The sequence below is a fragment of the Falco peregrinus genome, chromosome 6, assembly GCF_023634155.1.
Source record: "Falco peregrinus isolate bFalPer1 chromosome 6, bFalPer1.pri, whole genome shotgun sequence".
In the NCBI taxonomy this organism is placed as follows: Eukaryota; Metazoa; Chordata; class Aves; order Falconiformes; family Falconidae; genus Falco; species Falco peregrinus.
Genome location: NC_073726.1, coordinates 31,430,399 through 31,450,631, shown reverse-complemented (window position 1 = coordinate 31,450,631; position 20,233 = coordinate 31,430,399). Strand labels below are relative to the sequence as shown.

Genomic DNA, 20,233 nt, shown 5'->3' with positions numbered 1-20,233 from the left:
TAATCTTATCTTCCCCTCATTTCTACAGCTGAGGGCTCAGCCTCAAAATGAACACAAACATCACAGCATAAGAGGTGTTTTGCGATATTTCTGGTACACTGAGGAAAAATTGAAGTATTTTAAGTAAAATAGGTCACTTAAGTGATTTTGAAAGTCATGGACCACTTCAAGAGAAAAAAGGCAAAAAGGATGCATCCAAGTTTTCAGAACCCCTTTGCCTTCTCCAGATTATGATTTTCAAAGCCTTGGAACAACATTCTCAACCAGGGAGTAGCTGATCAAAAATGGAAGGGAATAAAAAGGCGACAGAAAATATCTCTGTGCCAGAACAACTATTAAAGCAAAGTTGCATTTTGTCCTAATGCACAACATTCATTGAAGACATTCTCCTTTACTCTCAATATGCTATCTGTTGTGTTGCTTTACATCTCTCCTGTGTCCGTCCATCTGTTCTGCTCATTGGCCTCAAGAGACCAACTCTTCTGGCTGCTCTCCCAAAGACAGCAACCACACAAGCCATCCAGCCAAGGAGCTAGCCAGGCTAAGTGGTGATAATGGGAGCACATGGCTCCAGCACTGCTTCTTACTGACACCAGGTGAATTGAAAACACAGGGGACTAAAACATCAGAGAGGCTACATTTCACCCTCCTACCCCCAAAACCACAACCCCCATTCTAGATAAAAGCCTTTGTCAAAAAGACACTTCTGTACCTGACAGAGTAAGAGGAAAAATGCAACTCTACATCCAGTTAAAAGAAACCTTACTCTTTGGTATTTTTAATCCTTGACACCCAGCAGCTTGTCTTGTTATTAAAAAAAGGTATTTATACTCTTTTTCAAGGGACTGTCTTTGCAGGCAGTCATTAAAAAAGGTTATCTGTGTGGCACCGTAATTGTGTTTTATTCCCATCTGCTTATTTAACTTGCATTAAAGGAAAAATAAGCTTTTCTAGAATTAATGTTTTCTGCCTGCATTCAGGGCTAGTTATGTTTTCATTTATTCACTATACACATCTATATCCACACACAAAGTATATATAGAGTATACCAAGATTATCATAGAACCATAGAATGGTTTGGGTTGGAAGGCACCTTTTAAAGGCCATCTAGTCCACCCCTCTGCAATGGGCAGAAACATTTTCAATGAGATCAGGTTGCTTGCAGCCCTGTCCAGCTCATATGTTCCTCCAAAATATTGTTAGTGAAAAATAAAAAAGGAAAATAAGAGAAAAGCTTCATAAATATAATAAGCAAGACCATACTGGAAAAGAGTTTGGAAGTCAAGAACAGCAATTTTCTCTAAGTAAATCTTTCAAATTAAATCCCTGCTATTCTCTCCATGGGAACACCAGCAACTGGACACCGAGTGCACTGTATGGCTGTTTCCCAATTAAAACATTTCCGTGATTCTAAGAAGAAAGGGGAAAAAGTAAAGCTAAAACACTTCCATCCTTTACTTTTCTACGTAAGCACAACCAGAAAGCAGTAAGTGGGTTAAACACATTAAATAACTGTAATAATCTGCACTTAAGAGTGCAGAGTAATGGAGTCTTGCATCAAGGCTTGGAATTAACCTGCTTAATTTCACTAGTATTACATCCACCACATCCATCCCCTCGTTCTGCTTCATAACTGTGTCATTAACATCCTATATAGACAATCCAACCTATCACTCCAGCTTGCCCGTTTTTCATCAAAACTTATTACATCTTGCTTACCCACTGCCATTTGCATCAACTTCCTATTAAAATAGACAGAAAGAGGTTTCAATCTTCTTTCCCCACATTTAATTCAATTGTATGGCATTATTTAGCTTTAATGACTCTTCTCGGTGCATAAGACATGGTTTATGCTTGTTTTAGACTAATTCAGAAGCTCTAACAACTAGTAAAGGCAAAACGACTGAAAAAAGTAAAACCAAAGCATTTTCTGTACTGTGAATAAGGCTGCTGTGGTTGTACTCCCAACAGACAACTGAATTCCTACAATCTGAGAAATAACTGGCAGGTGCAGCGTCCAACCAATAAAACCAACAGCTCTTTGCTTGGAACTTTTGCAACGTAACCTACCAAAGCAGTGAAAAAAAAAATGAAATCAGCTGTGACCAGTGTGGATTTCATTTACTTCAGTGGGTAAGGAGGTAAACTCATTTATATACTCCTTCTGTGACTTAACAATATGTGATTTTCTGGATCTGTAAATTTAAAAGTCAACAGTCAACATGGAAAAAAAAAAACCAACCACAATGCAATCAATTGTGGTTTTCACCTAAAGCTGACTGTGTAGCACTGAGAGATGAGCTTTGTCTTATTAAACCAGCTAACAAAGAAAGCCTGGTACTGCTTTCTAGTAATGAAAAGACAGTAAGCCAAATACCTCCTGGATAAATTAGACTAAATAAACTTTAAGATGTCTTTTAAGGTGATAGGGATTGGGATATTATAGCATATAATCAGGAAACACAAAAACCTAAAAGAAATTTTCAACTACAATCTCCAGTTTTTCCTTGGTCTTCTACTAGACCAGGGGTCCTCAAACTTTTTAAACAGGGGGCCGGCGCGCGGATGCAGTGGCAGGCAGCCATCTGCGGCTGCTTGGTTTCCCCCCCAACCCCTGGCGGGGGGGTCTGTAAATACCAGGGGCCGGATTGAGGACCCTGGGGGGCCGTATCCACCCCGCGGGCCGTATTTTGAGGACCCCTGTACTAAAGGATTCACAGAGCTCTCAGAACACCTCTAGCTAATCTAAGTATGTAACAAAGCAACATGTGCCATTTTTTTCAGCTTTGCATTCTGCTTCTTTACTTAGACAGAACCACATCTGCACCAGGGTAACCTAAATTTCTAAAAATCACATGGAGTATACATAAGATGTCACACAAATCTTAATCATGGGCTCTTCAGTGCTTCTTTCACTTGGTCCTCTGGCAGAAAACCTAGCCGGGACGCTGAAAGTTGATTACTCAATAGCTAGACAAAGTCCACTGAAGTTACTAATTGTTTCAGTATAAGCTTACACCCATGGCCATCATGAGCAGCTACTTCAAATCCTGAAATGCAATGCTTGGGTACTGTGAGCAAGCAAGTGCTGACACTGATTGATTAAAAGCCTTACATATATTAAAGCATATCTCAGTGCTACAGCTATGTGAGCACAGTACAACACAGCCCTTCTCATGACAGCACAACAACTGAAGATGTGTACAAAATCACTAAAGATGGTGTGTTCACAACTGGCCACATGCAGTTTTCACTTCCATGCAAGCCTGAGACTTGACCAAGTTCATGCAGCAGCCCGACAGCAACATCTTGCTGTTATTTTTCCTTTTTAACTGCATCCATTAATGCAGACTCCACATGAAAGATAAAATAAACAGCAGGCCTCTTGCCACTTCCTAGGCTTTTCAGTACCATGTAAAAGCAGTGTTTCTGGCACTCTTCTAACCATGAGGTTATAAAGCTTTGTTATTAATGCAGGTAACTTACTACATCAGAAAGGGTCCAAATCAGGCAGACATTTATAGAAGGGTGCACATCATGAGAACAGCACGTATCTTAGAGGTACTTCCAAGGAAAGCATCATTAAGTGGAAATACGTAAGAGAAAAAATAGACTTAGATGGTAAGTAAGAAGTACATAACTCTGTACTAGAAGAGCTGGTGTAGCAACTGGACCAAAGTAGCAAATATTAATGACAGTTTGGTCTAAAGAACAGCAACATGAAAACTAGATGTATAGGAAGAATACTTCCACTAGTGCCAACAGTGCCAAGACTAGTAACTAGAATAGAAGATACAGTATTAAAATCAGGAGAACATAATATTCAAACTAACTTTTTTTTAATCACTTCTGCCTTGAGGAGAATGTGTATACACCCTGTTACAAAGTAAAAGAAGAGGTGTCAGAAATGGTACCTTAGGAAAGATGTTGAAGGCCATACCTACCACGCTCCCCAGCTGCTTCAATCTCCTTGAGCTGACCAGGTAGGACTGTCTCTATACATTAGAAAATCCATCACTTTAATGCCTTGTTACATACGCAGACCTAACACTATCCAGGACAGCATATAAAAGTTTACACAAGCAGTCAATCACGAACTCTGCCACAACTATACATATTAGCAGAAACTAACTATTCTGCAATGAGTCTTAGATGTTCAGACCACTTAATATTTTTAACACAAAAACAAGTTCTCTGTGTAAGGATTCTGGCTTTTCAAAGGAGTAAATGCAGTGGCATAGAAGGACACAATTCAGAGATATGGAAATCGTCCATCAACATTTTATAGCATCTTTTGAGTGGGAATAAGGCATCTGCTCTTCTAGCTCCCAGACAAGAGATCTTGTAATTTTTTTCCTACCTCCAGCAGACGTATCTCTGTATCTCAGATCTCTATCCCCACTCAACAGGAAACAGTAAAATTATACTGCTCTTTTTCTTTTGTATTTGTAGCGCCTGAAATAGGGTAAGAATCATGGAATCGTTTGGGTTGGAAGGGACCTTAAAGACCATATAGTTCCAGCCCCCTGCCATGGGCAGGGACACCTTCCACTAGACCAGGTTGCTCCCAGCCCCATCCAACCTGACCTTGAGCACTGCCAGGGATGGGGCAGCCACAGCTGCTCTGGGCAGCCTGTGTCAGTGCCTCACCGCCCTTGTGGTAAAGAATTTACTCCTAATATGTAATCTCAACCTACTCTCTTCCAGTTCAAACCCATTCCCCCTTTTCAGCTTAAAGCCACTGCTATGTGCCCTACTAAGAAGTCCCTCCCCATCTTTCTTACAAGCCCCTTTAGGTACTGGAAGGTGCTCTAAGGTCTCCCCGGAGCTTTCTCTTCTCCAGGCTGAACAACCCCAACTCCCTCAGCCCGGCTTCCTAGCAGAGGTGCTCCAGCCCCCGATCATCTCCGTGGGCTCCTCTGGACTCGCTCCAACAGGCCCGTGCCCTCCTTGTGCTGAGGACCCCAGAGCAGAGGCAGCGCTGCAGGGGGGTCTCACCAGAGCGGAGCAGAGGGGCAGAATCCCCTCCCTGGCCCTGCTGGCCACGCTGCTCTTGGTGCAGCCCGGGGCTCGGTTGGCTTGCTGGGCTGCGAGCGCACCTTGCCGGGCCACGCTGAGCTTCTCGTCCACCAGCACCCCCAAGTCCTTCTCCTCAGGGCTGCTCTCAATCCATTCTCTGCCCAGCCTGTATTGATACTGGGGGTTGTCCCAAACCAGGTGCAAGACTTTGCACTTGGCCTTGTTGAATTTCATGAAGTTCAAATGGACCTACCACTCAAGCCTGTGCACGTCCCTCTAGACGGCATCCCTTCCCTTCTGTGTTGACTGCACCACTCAGCTTGGCATCATCAGCAAACTGGCTGAGGGTGTGCTTGATCCCACTGTCCATGTAACTGGCAAGGATGTTAAACAGTGCTGGTCCCACGACCGACTCCTGAGGAACACTGCTTGTCACTGGTCTCCCCTTGGACATCCAGCTGTTGACTGCAACTCTGAACACAACCACCCAGACCAATTCCTTATCTACTGAGTGGTCCATCTACCACATCCAGGTCTCTCCAAGTTTAGAGACAAGGATGACATGTGGGAAAGCATCAAATCTTTACACAAGTCCAGACAGATGATGTCAGTTGCTCTTCTCTCATCCCCTGGTGCTGTAAACCTGTTGTAGATGGCCACCAAATCTGTCAGGCACAATTTCCCCTTTGTGAAGCCAAGTTAGCTGTCACAAATCACCTTATTTCCCATATGCCTTAGCATAGTCTCCAGGAAGATCTGCTTCACAATCTCGTAAGGGATAGGTAAAGACCAAATTGCAGTGGGCAACTTTTTGTCCAGTTCCTAAACTGGACCCTCTAGTTACAAAAATGGCCTTAAAAAGAAAGCCTTTAGCTATACACAAGGTTAACTGCAGCATACCATATGAAACTAAGGTGCACAGATGGCACAGCACCATTTACACATCACCCAGTATCTCAGGTTACTAGTCCCAAACTCCATATATTAGTACCAACACAAAGCCCCTTGTCTGAAGCTTAACAGTTTGGCCACAGAACTGTGTAAATTGGCCATTATTTCTGGAAGGCTCCAAAAAAGGGTCAAGTAACTCATGATTATTAATAGGAAATAATTTAGAGTGTTTAACTGTAGCATACACCAAGATAAGCCCCAAATCAATTATATGAACTTTTATAAATTAAATTAGTTCCTAAAACAAGAAGGAAAAAAACCTATAAGTATTTTCAGTAAAAAACACCTCTGACTTTTTTCTTTAATACACTGTTCTATATTCCAAAGAGGCTCCAAGAGGATATACCAGTATTAAGGCACTATATATTTACGGACACAATATAACAGCAGAGGCACGTGCTCCATCTGGTATGGTTAAGGTAATAATGCCAAACTAGAAGTTACAGCCTGACATCTGTGTTTGTAACAGCAATGCAACTGGGTATTCAGATACAGCGCACCTCCTTATCACACCTCTAAACAAATATTTGATTTCAGTTATCAAGTGAGCTGATGAAAGTAAGGGAAGGCCTTTTGTTTGAGATTTCCCCTCTCCGCCCCATACATGAGATACCCAACACAGCACCAAAGTCATCAATTAGGGATAACAGACATGTATTACCACCACCAGAATTGTCAGGTATTTACATGGAAGTGTATCTTGCCATACGTCCTCATCTCTTTATATACACACGTGGCAGCTATTACCACTAATAGAGTCCTAAGAGCTTCTCTTCCAGGGAACAAATTAGAAAGCAAAAGGTTGCAAGAAATACATCGGTATCCAGGTTCTCAGGCGAAGGCTGCATTTAGAAACATCTAATGTCTGGTTTAAGTCAGAGAAGGGAATAATTCAAGAAATCACTGCTGCTGAATTAATTTTTGCCTTCCGTATCACAATGCTTCACTTACAAATTAGCTCATAAGAAAAAAACAATTAAGATAGAAACAATGCACAGAATGATACAGCCTGTGATTCCAGTGACAGAAGGTTGCTTCCTATACGATATGCAATAGGTTTACATTGCAGACTAACTTAAGTGTCAGAGGATTTTTCCTCCCTCTTCCCATCAATACCAATAAATCTCACAATTAAGAAATTTTTCTTTTGCATATAAACCCTGATCCTCCAAAAAGCCTGCTTTAGGTGCTTTAATATTGAGAACAGAGACATCAAAACCATGCTTCAGGCACAATTTCACATTCAATGCAAAGACTCCTGATTGGGCTTCTCAAGACATGCTTCATTATAAGCACAATTACAGCACTCCTAAAACCTTCTGGAAGATGTTTCAGAAGATGCACTTTCTGCAGATGCTAAGTCCAGTTTTACTGTGCTAACAGGACCATGTACCCAATGAGGGTACCCAAATGACCCAAGGGCACAGCTTATTTCTTGGCTAGGACATTTACAGTACTAGACGAGCACTGTCTTTTCTAACTCAGTCCTGTATAATCATTTTTCTAGCTGTAAAATTTCCCATTTACCCCATAGTTTAACAGCATGAATTTTACAGATGCTAGTTTTACCATAATATGTCTCTATTTTAGGATTCTCCAAGGTCACCAGGAAACTGCCTGATTCTCCTGGACTGAAATATTGAAAACCTTAAAAATAGGGACATTTCCAGATGAAGTGAGTTTTTATTGCTTTTTGCATAGCAGTTATCTTTAAAATGTAGTAACACCCTTCTGGGTATGTGCACTGCAAAAACTATTCAACATCATGGCTCCTTAAATCTTAAAGACTTTAGACTTTGCCCACTTATGGTGCAAATAACTTTTAGCCAAGTATAGGTAAATTATCACATTTCCACAGTACCTGAAAAGGCACAAATACGTATCTCCCATGGCTGGCAACCAACTCCAAGCATCATGCTATTGTACAACCACACACCGGGAATGTGTTTCTTCCTCACTTAACCTGGGGTCATGCCAAACTGGCATCTTACCTTGCTGAGGGGAAAAGCACCAAGTGCACTATAAACCAATTATTACTGGAATTACAGCTTTTCCACATAGTATCAACATATCTCCCGTTATGAAAGAAATATATAGTTAGAGTCTAGGGTAGAGGCCATTTGAAATCACTTACATATTCATTAAGCAGACAAAGAAAGTGCCATTTGTTACATTTGTTCACAAATTTCTAGATGCCATTGAGGTACAGTGAATACAGTGCTTATGCAAGGGATCTCATCCAATAACTACTGATGACAATTAAGTCAAACATAACCACATGATCAGTGCAATTAAAATTCCCAAAGACGAGCACAGATGCATTCTAAGCCCCCAATCACTTAGAGTATTTTTAATATTATATAAAAGCAGCCAGCTACAGAGCATCAAGTCTTTGCTATTATACTATTAAGTAATTACAATGAAATATGAAAACACTAATGAGATCTTTAGCAAGTATTTGCTGTACCCAATATTTAGAGGAAAAAGAATCAGTTTGGCTTTCTCCAACAAACTTGGAATAACCTCCTTCAAGCAGCTGCAGAAGTTTTATATGGAGAAAAACACATAGAAAAAATCTTGTTTCAACAACTTCTCCGCCTTTCTGGTGACTGCATGGCTCAAAAGACTGGCAATGGAAGCTTAAAAATTTGGGAAATCTACATACAGAGCATGAATTTAAATTCAGACCCTGGTGGGCACATGCATGTGAGGAACTGCAAATGCCACTCTGAATGTAGAGCTTGGTTACCCTCCCTGTCCTCTTTTCTTTATGAAACTAGATACAAATGTGGCATACTAGTAACTATGAAGAGTAACCAGTCTTTGTTTTGTTTGGTATATAATCAAATGATGAATTCTGGGGAAGAAAGCTTTACATGCACACTCCTCTCACAAAATGAGCCAATTAATCCGATCCTGATTGCCAATGGGGAAGTAAAACACAAGGATCCTGTGACCGTATTAGGCATTTGCTGAAACTGTGAACCCACTGATGAAAAGGGACCAGTTGTCACAGGCAAAAAGGGGTCTCAATTTTAGGAGACCGGGCAGGAACTGGAGAAAGGAAGTACCCACAGAAGAGAAGTCACATCGAGAGGAGTCCTGGGACTCCCGAAACATCCTAACACTCCAAAATGATCCAGGGAACTGAGACAAAGAAGTGTCTCTCATTTTGCCTAAAAGCATATTTTTTGGTGATAATTAACTTGGAAAGAATGGTCTTTGAACCCTTCAAAAGTATCCTTCCTCCTGCTTCAACTAACCCACACCCTTATGTTGCAGATTATCTTAAGATTTTACTGAATCTTTCTATATTTTGTGATTATGTAAGTTAGTTATAAGAATTTTGATTCTACAGGAGTTAACCTTCATGATAGAATTATGTTAGCACTTATTAACCAACGACGTATGAATCGCTGTCGCCATGCTATAGATCATAATACCCTTAGTCCTTACGCTCCAGACCATAACCAGAGCACCCAGGTTCTATCGTGTATAGGATGAGTTATCAGACAGCTTGGCAAGGCCGATATCCAGCTGTCCAACTTGGCAACAAAACTTACTTTTAAGGTGTCCTGAAGTGAACTACCTTCATTATCATACTAAAAATCACACCCACAGGTCAAGAAGATCCTTGCCCAGGTGAAGACACGCGCGCCCCCCCCCCCCCCCCCCCCCCCGTGCAAGCGTAGTAACAGAAAAGGATGACACAGTAAATATTACAATTATATGCAAATTACTAGCCAATCATTGTAACTGGGAGTGTACTACCTTGTAATTCTGCGTATAGATGTAACAGTAAAATCTACACAGGTGTACTTGATTTGTGGAGACACCACCGAGCACGCAGCGCTGCAATAAAGGAGCGCCTGCTTCTTAATATTGCACTGGTGTGACGAGGTTTGATTCTCGATTTCGGTGACACTTACGGAAGCAGTCTGCAAGATCTGATCACTCTGGTATCTACCACTCCAGAAAAAGGACAGGCAAAGCTGCTACTGAATTTACAGGATTCAGAAACAACCTTCAAGATCTGAGACCCCACAGTCCACCCTTCACCTTTGTACAAGAAAATGGCCTCGCCTACGACACATCCCAAAGACAGATCCAGCACAGCTGACCATGAGGATCACCCCATGGAGCCTGCATGCATCACACTATTATTATCCAGCCAGAGAGATACTTGGAGTAAGGTAGCTTTCTCAGTACTACGTTGCCCATTCAATCATTATGCCATTAATGCATCCCAGTTCAAGACTCTTCAAGTCAGTTAAACTGGACTAACCACCAAAACAAGCTCCTGTTAAAGACGTATCCAACATGCACACCATGTCCTTCTACAACTGGACCTTGTAATACAATTAGAACAATGAGGCTCCTGTCTTGTACTCCACAAATGCCACCACCTCATTTCTCTAGTGACTTACAAAAACATGGGCACAACAGGGAAGACAAGGCAGAATTCCCCCACTCCAGTCCAAAAGGAATGACATTCATTTGCATTTGTCAAAGTGGCCAGGTCCCTAAAGGTGATACTGGCCTTGCTCTGGTGAGCTGCTATGAAAAGAAAGAGAACAAACAACAAGAAGTGAAACAGGGAGGATACAAGAGGCCAGGTCTTAACTCTATGAACAGCAGAAAAGGGATATTTTAACACTAGTTATAGGTGCCAGGTCTCTGCACTGTATCATGTACAAGCAACAGTGAACCTGCTATCCCAAACCATTCACTGCGACATACACATGCAGCCCACACACTCCCGAATGGAGAATTCCATTCAAGCTCCAAAAACAACAAAAAGCCAGGAGATTATAGATTTAAAAGCCCACTGACAGGAGGCTTCAAAGCTCTGGTGAGTCTCACAGGCATTCCCTTTCTCTACCTCCAGCCTCCATAAAAATACCCTTTCCCCTACCCACCTAGTTACATCATTAGTGGACGCAAAACCTTATTCTACGATACTCTCATCTGAAAATACATCTGTATTTCTGTCTTCCGATGATAAAATATTCTAATACCATACATGATATATTAAGAAAAAACTTCACAGCAATTTATGCACTTAGCCCGAAGAGCCCTTCAGAAACTGTTAGCCTTTGTACCTTCAGAACTCTAAATCACATCACTTTATTGATTAAAGTTACATCTTCATTCTACGGAGGAGAATCACCTTCTCAACACACATTTATCTCTCTAGAAAAGGTACGGTATAATAGATAGATGAAAGCTGTTGCTGTTGGGTTTTTTTTCCAATAGTTTCTGAAATACCATACACAAACAGATATACATGACAGAGACATCACACCTTCCGATGTTGAACAAAATGAATAGTGGCTAACAAAATCAAATGTGTAACATTTTAATCCTTTAATTAGTAAGAATTACTTTCCTCCCAACAGTTCTTCCTTATTAGGAAAAACTCAAGACATCTACAGATCCTCCAACTGTTATTCAATCTCTAAGCCACGAAAGTCTTTCAAGCATCTGGCATGTTTTATGCTCCGTGGCAGTTCCGTTCCTTCGAATTGAATGATTTATTACCATATAACCTAAGCCTCTGATGAGATTACGCTGCCAATTTGTGCCTTCCTTGTAAAGAGAGGTCTCCTCAAACCCAGGCTTTGGACAGAATGTTGTGAATCTCAATTAAAGGGTGACCTTTACAAGACAAGGGAAATGTTAATTCATGCTCACCTAAATGGCTTCAGCCCTACTTGAAAGCAGGGCTTTCTAAAGCTGCCCACTACTATGCCACTGTGAAGTTTCATTTCAACATTACCAAGATAAAACAAGTCTTCAGTGTAAAAAAAACTGTATATATCCATCCATCAAAGCCAAAGGAGAAAGTCCAAATGCTAATACAGCTGTGTCTGGTGCATTTTTTATGCTACTTGAAAAACAACGGATTCGCATTTTTAAGGGACTTCAAATACAGATTAGAGGCATTAGAATGACAGGGCCAGAGATTAAACACTTCTTTACCCACTGAACAGGTACAAGACAAGGCAAAGCAACGGCTATTGCCTCCACACTCGCCCTTAAGGTATGTGTTGTAATTTGCCATACCTCTAGAAAGCAGTTTGATATTACAGGGTGTCTCATCTTGAAGGGTATAAAATTTGCAGAAGAGGCAAAAAGGCAGTTCAGTCTCCACAGACAATTCTGTTTCACTTTTTTTTAAAATGAGAATTAGCTACTCTATCAAACAGGAGAAATGAAAACACTGTTTCCACAATGTATTTACTGAGTTTCTAATTAAGTTCATGAAAACAAAGAAGAAATTACAAAGTAGTAAATAAGAATTTGACCCACATAAAAAAGTGTATCTGGATAAACTTCAATATGGAAAGAAGTAAGAACTTGCGGAAAAAGCCAAATGTCAGCAAGACTTCAACATAAAACATGGCCACCTAAGAGCATCTTAAAACCACAGTATTTAACAGGCCAGATGGGGGGGGGGGAAGATAAAACAATGCTATCATAGCAATCAATCATTCTAGAAAGTATACACATTGTATAAATCTCTTTCAAAAAGTATGTGTTCTCTTGAAGGATACGTTTTGCAGGTTTGGCTAACCTGGTCGCTAAAGATCCTAAAAGAACAGGATTAACTGGCTAACCTTTGCCAGGTTGAATTCTGACCTAGTCAATTGTATTCAGCTAATCCACATTCCCACGGGATATTTTTGTTCATTTTACAGCCTAAGTCTATGGCGTTACCAAGCAATTGCCAAATCCCGATTCAAATGGCTGTTATTACTATTAACAGTAACAGAAGATAAGCATAAGAATCTAAACCTGGGGCAACAAAGACACACTGGAATGCCTGCTAGCAAAAAAAAAAAAAAAAAAAAAAAACCACAAAAAAAACACCCCACAAAAAAACCCCACAACACAGGAGCAACCTAAAATCATTCCTTAGATGAGTTCAGGAAATGGCTTTGCAGTAAGTAATGTCATAAGGGAAGCCAGAGCTCAAAACCAGGATTTTGGCTTCAGATAATTAAGATTTTAGAAGGAACAACAGCAGCACCATCCACTTAACCCACAGAGCCTTTTTTCACTCTTTCAGGTTGTTGCAGCCCACTTCCACTAGTGCAGCAATGAGTGTTCCTCAAAGCAGAGTAGATTGTCAGAAACCAGACCTGCTTATACCAGCCTGAGAGAATCTTGATCCTAAACAGCAAGACAGAATATTTTTAAATAAATGGTTTACTACTGAACTTTACACAAAAGCACAAATTCCAGGAGTGTGAAGCTCTCATATAGAAAGGAAGAGATCGTATTATTTCAGATCACAGTAAGCAGAGTACCTGTTCAATGGTACCATACTTTATTAGTGGCTGTACTGATGAAATGTTTCCACTGTCCTTCAAAAAAGCAAAGTGTGATTTAACTGTTCCCAGCCTGGGACACACCTTACACACTGACATAGCACAGCCACCGCCTGGCACAGACTAGCCCAGAAAGCTTTGCACCGTATGACACAAGGGAAAAAGGAGAAAGACACTTTCCAATTCAGGTAAGTCACATTACAGAGATGCTGCCTTTCATTCACCCCTGAATTCAGTTCACCTAGTGTTCACTTTAAGTTATACCCAATTAGAAATTAAGCATATGAAAACATACAGACTGATTTTAATGGATATCAGGACTTGAACATCTCACTGAACAAGCTGAGATGGCTCAGTACCTCCAAAAGCCTAGTCGTCCTGAAAAAAAAAACCTGCAGGAAATTATACAAAACAGGATATTATAGTTCACAGACATAAACATTTTCTACCTATTCTGCTTTAATCTGCATAATACAAAGTAATTCCACATCGTCTTTGTAAATTTACCACAAAGCCCTCAAATTCTTCAGTAATCCAAAACTCAGAGCCCAAAAGAAGCTGTAAATAAGTACCTTGAAAATCAATGACTGCATTCCAGACAAGGCACTGTGACATAGTAAGTCCCCAGAAAAACCTGAGGTCTCTCAGCCCAGAACTGTAACAACACAACACAAACCAGACCTGGTCAGAGCAACCTCCCAGCAATATTAATAGGACTAAAGCATCCATTTGGGGGGGGGTATTTTATAAAATGAGCACTTTTTCAACATGCTTCCTCGTATCAATAGGGGAGCAACACATAGCACTAATGGGAGAGTCACGAAGATGAATAATCCAGGCTTATGACAGAACTCATAACTTATTCCAGCATCTTTGATTTTCAGTCTTCATTTGAGAAGCTCCTTTAATGATAAAACACCTTGATTCCTGGAATTTTTGGTCTTCTTACTAATTAAAAAAAACAAACCCAAGTGGCATCTGGCAATCTCCATAGTAGACTACTAGAGGCCCTTAGGCTCTGAAGTGACTTGAGCAGGGTATGGGGCCAAAGACTAAAGCAAGAGGAGCTTCATGTCAAGCCCAAGGACTTATTTAGAAGCCCTGGACAGAGACCCAAAACTGAACACCAAAATATTGTCATGGGTGAAGGCTAGAGTCCATTGCCAAGGCCACATCAGGGAGCAAAGCACAACTGAGCTGTGCTGCCAGGCTTGCGTAAGGTCCCACCTGTGAAGATAAATTAAAGGTGCAAGCTAAAAGCGAGCTTCCTTAATAATGTCACTGCTGCTAAAAAGGATGCAGTAGCTGTGGGCACTGCCAGGTAAGACCCAGGACCAAGAATGTGGCTAACATGGCTGCTGACAATTATCTTCACAATACTTGTTTTCATGAACAATTTTGCTCAAAAATAAATAGTAATAAGAACTACTGTATGGTCATTTTATAAAGCAGACAGATGATTTCCCGTTGTTTTGTGGAGATCTAACTGGCACTCTCTGAACTCGCAGTAGTCAGTAAATATCGACCTGCTATCAAAACTAACTTGTACTACCTGAGCCTGCTCAAAGTCCTCGACCCAAGCTAAAGAAGAGACTTCGCAGCCCAAGCCTGACTTTCAACACCTTACATCTCCCTGAGAAGTGAGAAGAATTAAGTGGGAGATGTAAACCTCCCCCAACCCTTAAGTGTTCTCTAGAAGTGACAGAGATGCCCTGCTGCTTTTTCACAGACCCTGACAGCTGGCCAAGGTCAGCCTTTAATAAGCAGTAATATATGTCCTCAGACACCAGCAATGGATCAAAAAAACATTGTTTAAAAAACACACCACATACTCACTTAAAGGAATGGAGACAAAGTGATATGTCTATTAAAATGATTACACTGCCTCGTTCCCCTGGATACAAATATTTTGAACATTTAAAAAAAAAACCAGCCACTGCAGGATTCTTAAAATACATCGACCAGGAAAGGCAAACTAACCCTATGAAAGCAATGAAAACCTGTTGCTGTAAATCAAATGCAAAACGTGTTCTCACTAACGCCAGGACAAGGAAAGCTCTTTACACAGCAAGGAGGGCACTAACAAAGCAAAGGGTCTCTCCTGCTTCCATTTTTAGCCATCTTCCTCCTTTTTTTTTGCCTCCCTCTGCATTTTCCATAGCTTTAATAACAATCTCATAGGCAAAAATCAAGAAACAAATTATTTTCTTACACATAATCCCCCTTTTGCTGTCAAGTGCCTGACCCTAGTTTGATAATCTCATTTCCTGAGACTCAAAACGCTGGAAATTTAAGCTTCCTAGAGTGTTAATTGTGGCCCTGCTCCATTGCTAATCAAAAAATTGGATGTTTTGCATGAAAATGCTGCTCTAATTAATTCTCAGTCATAAAGCGCCCTGGTTTTAATAACCCCTTCTTGATTGGATAGCCTTTGAAGAGACAGTGCAGCTAATCCGCTAAACCAGAAAAAACACACGCAGAGGAAATAATAAGTGGGCTTACAAGGTCTGAACTAGATGATTGCATTAATACCGTCAAACCACAAAAAAGCGATTCTCTCCCCTCTCCTCCCCCTCCAAGCTCAAAGCAAACTGTGATCCTGCGCATCACGGGGAGACAAAAGCAGCTGCATGACAGGAGATACATAACATCAAATCTTTTCCCGCTCCTTAGCATAACCAGCTTCCTGATTCTTCAGCTGGTTATTCCCCATCCTTTTCTAACTGATATTTTTAACTGGGACCATCCGCTTGTCACGTCGTCTCCTTTAACCAGAGAAGAATTGTATTGCTTCTCCCCCTCCTCATTGCCTCTGACTGACAACATATTATCATACACATTTCTAAAAGGTGCTGAACTGAATTTTCATTATCCAAAATGTCAAGATTCATTTTTGTCACTGGCAGACACAGCTGGCTCCCTCCAGCAGCCCTTTGGTGAATCCAAATGGAACAAGGCACCTACAAATAACTGCTTTTTCCCCAGACCTGGCCTTACATTGTGTCCTTGTCATATCAGATACCATTTGCCTCCGCTGCTATTTCTTGGCATCAATTTCTTAATTAGCAGAGTTTCTCTTTGATTTCCTTAATTACTTAAAACCTTATGGTAAGAAATTTTCAGGCTTGGACTGAGAACATGTATGAACAGCATAGTGGCAAGTAACTCAAATCCACTCCCCATACTTAAATTTGTATCATAGGGATGTTCAGGGCTTCCCATCTATCACCTGACCAACAAGAAAAAAAAAATCCGTAGAGTTTCTACTTCTAAGAAATAAGGTTAAAAAAAGGATCCAGTACCTACTGTCTCATTGCAACAGCTCTGACTCACCATTCTTTGCCAGAGTTGGATGTGATACACCACCTTTAATTTTGTAGCCCTCCTACCGATTCACTGGGACCATGCTTGATCATTTAAACTTGCAGAAATTGGGTATTTCTGAGTGTCAACAGTTATGCCTGAAACCGCTCAGTCAAGGTCCAAACTTCTAGCAAGATCCACTGCAACCCAGGAGACAAAGACACGACCAATATTAAGAGACATGCAAATGAGAAAAATAACATTGCATATGGTACCTGGCAAAAAAGAAATCTTACATATAACATGCATAGCTGAACTACCAGCCAACTGTGAGACATGGGAGTGTTGCATAATCTGAATCCACAAGACACTCTTGCATTAATTTTGAAACTCCAAAATGAAAATCTAAGTTCATGTAATACTCTACTATTACCACCAACAGAAAAGTAACCATGCAAGAGTTTGGGGCAAGAGTTTAAAAACACCTCTGACAAACTAAAGAAACTTAAGAAAACTGAAGCAAGGTGAATTACCCAAAATTTTTAAACATTAGAAAAAAAAGTACTGCATCACAGTGTGTTGTACTGCAACACAGGGATGTTCTGGACAGAAACTGCATAAACTTCAGAAAGAAATAAAGAATTTTTGCCATTTCAGTTCAGCACGCAAAACATGCCCAGTAGCTGGGGGAATACGGCTTCGGGGCATTCATTTCATTCTTTGTTCTATTAAAAGACTTACTCTGTTAAGTCACTTAACTTTTTTCTGCTTTTCTTGTACAAGCACTGCCCTACCTTCCAGTGGCAGTAAGAGCAGAAACGCGTCTGCACAATGCTCAAGTAGCAGGATTATAGAGGGGACAAATTCTCACACAAAAAAAACCAAACCAAAAAAAAACCAACACCCAAAAATGCATGAAAAAAGTCACAGGCACAATCACAGAACGGCTGGGGTTGAAAGGGACCTCTGGAGATCACCTAATCCAACCCACTGCTAAAGCAGGTTCACCTCTAGCAGGCTGCACAGTCGCATCCAGGCTGGTTTTTTATGTCCTCAGAGCAAGAGGCCCCACAGCCTCTCCGGGCAGCCTGTTCCCATGTTCTGTCACCCTCACAGTAAAGTTATTCCTCATATTCAGACGGAACTTCTTGTGTTGCAGTTTGTGCCTGTTGTCTCGAACTGGGAATCCCAGCACCGGACCCAGCACTCCATACGTGGCATCAGGGAGGCAGAGCAGAGGGGGAGGATCCCCGCCCTCGCCCTGCTGGCCATGCTCCTCCTCATGCCCCGCAGGGTCCCAGGGACGTTCTTGGCCCCAAGGGCACGCTGCTAGCCCATGGGAAACATGCTGTCCGCCACAATAATACAAAAATATTTTCAACCCTCTTACACAGCAAAAAAGCCCTTGCAGAATCATAGAATCATTTTGATTGGAAAAGAGCTTAAAAATCAAGTCCCACTGTTACCTGAGCACTGCCAAGTCCACCACAAAACCACGCAGGCAGTGATTCCTCAAGATGCACTGCACAACAGCATCCTCCTGAGCTCCCAGGGCAGCACACACATGGCTGGGCATGGCAGCAACCCTGGGGCTGCAGAGCCGCTTCACTCAATGCATGGCTATGTCAAGTGTGCCCAAGCCACCATTTACATGAATATATATTAATACCATGATATACTCAGAGTCAAACCAGTGCTACTTAACAAAAAAATGAAAGGTGATTCTGACTCTTAATTCTGCTCTCATCGTCCTTCCCAGGATGATGCATGGCATACCACAGCTTGCACAGCTATAATCCAAATAAAATCTTACTCTGCAAAGACCCTGAGAAGTTTAATTAATGCTGAAGTGCACTGAGCTTCCCCAGCAAATAAACAAGCCCAAATTTTAAGAGGTGCTGAGCAGCTGTGGAGTCCATTAACATCCATGGGAACAACAGCTGCTCGGGAGCACTTAACATTTCATTCTTAAAAACGGCCCAGATGTACACCACCAGCAAAGCTGACCTTCACATGAACTGCTAGGGCCTGCACGCGCACAGATAACAGAGAAGCTGGATGCTATTTTCCATGCCGATCAGCACCCTCGAGGCTCTTTAGATTTTCACAGCATGAAGAAACATCTTTTCCCATTTCTACTGATAAACTAAACTGAGGCCACAGTCACCATGAGCACAATATACAGCCACACGAATTCCCTACGGCCACAGGACTCTGAAACAATACCCAGCATATCTAGAAGGGGCCCATAACCATGCCAGAAATTATCAGCCAGCAGTGAGCAGCTTAGTGCACGGCTGCTGGCGAGACATCTCATGCCCTCAGAGCTCACCTACCCCGGGTCTTCCGAATCCCATGCACGCAAGGCTATCCGCAAGTAAGGAAGATCACTAGCTAAGATACAGCACCTTCTGAAACAAAGATTATCATTCACTGAGCTTTCCATTTTCAGTTATGTCTCCTTTCACTTCTGCTGGCGGCTTGTGCTTATTTTTTTATGTATTTAAAAAAAAAAATAAAAAATTGACTGGCACCTCCAGAATCCAGCTCCTGCCACTGCCCCTCTCCCAGCCACAAAAAATGGAGATGTGTAGACCCGTGGAAGACAGACTTCAAGACACTTGTGCAAGGCAACTGTGGTGGTGAAGGCTGCTACATCATATGAAAGCTAATCCTTGCAGGTATATACAATGCACAAATCATGTGTGTACCATGCTCAGTATAATGAAATTAAAACTTGGATTAGTGCTTTTAAAAAACATTACCATAATACACCATCAGAAATCCAGACATGCACAGATACTACCCAGAATTGTGGTCTTTATTTTTGCTTGAAAACATGTTTTGTAGACAGCAGTTACATTCAATTTAACAAAAACAGCCTCCAGGCCCCTGCAGACTGTCTCCTGCCTTACTGTGCAGCCCCAGTGACATCCTCCTACTGTCTACTGTCCTCTCCTGCAGTCCTTGACCTCCCTCAATGGCAAGAAACTACATTCTTCTTTTACTCCCAAGAAATCATTGGTAATTGAAGGCAGCAGCGGAATGAAATAAGGTGCACACACGGGATTCATTCCACCAGTCAGCGACAAGCAACCATCCACCTCTGTGGTGAAATAAAGCAGCATTTTAGCCTAGTTTCCAATGAAAGTGCTGATCTTCTGTGTCTGTCCAGCTGGCCATCCCATCCTGAAAACAACTGCGCTGGTGAGCCAATTTCTGCCAAATGTGGCAGAGGCATTGATCTTAAAAGCAGTAAATTCTTAGAGGTATTGTAAAAGCACACAGCCACATAGACGAAAGCATAATAAAAGCGTGCCTCCATGGAAGGGAATGCTGCAGTGAGGATGCTGTTGGACTTACCAGCCAGGAAGCAACCTGCACATTTGCTTCCAGGGCACGAGGCTGCTTGCTTGATCCAGTCATGGTACATGCTGCTTTTTGCTTGGTTTGGGGGACAGTAGTTCAGGGACATAGGCAGGCACTGGTGGGTGCCTGGAAGAAAAATGTGAGGGGGATGAAGGAGCTTTAGAGACACGGTGAGAAGTGCAGCTAGCGAAGGAAAGGTGTTAACGGAGAAAAGGTGGCACATCTGAGATGACCAAGGCTTCAGTCATTCAGCTGCT

At 41.7% G+C, this 20,233-nt stretch overlaps 1 protein-coding gene across 3 annotated transcripts in view; it reads right to left on the bottom strand.

The window, feature by feature from the left end:
* Positions 1 to 20,233, bottom strand: part of EXOC4 (exocyst complex component 4) — a 408,445-nt gene that overhangs the window by 272,679 nt on the left and 115,533 nt on the right. The window contains exon 10 of one of the 3 annotated variants that reach the window (XM_055807286.1): positions 19,543 to 20,102. The exons of the other annotated variants lie outside the window; for them this stretch is intronic. Coding sequence (XP_055663261.1) covers positions 19,690 to 20,102 — 413 coding nt within the window. The 3' untranslated portion in view covers positions 19,543 to 19,689. Of the gene's footprint in view, positions 1 to 19,542; positions 20,103 to 20,233 lie in introns of those variants that run through there. 3 annotated transcript variants of the gene reach the window in all.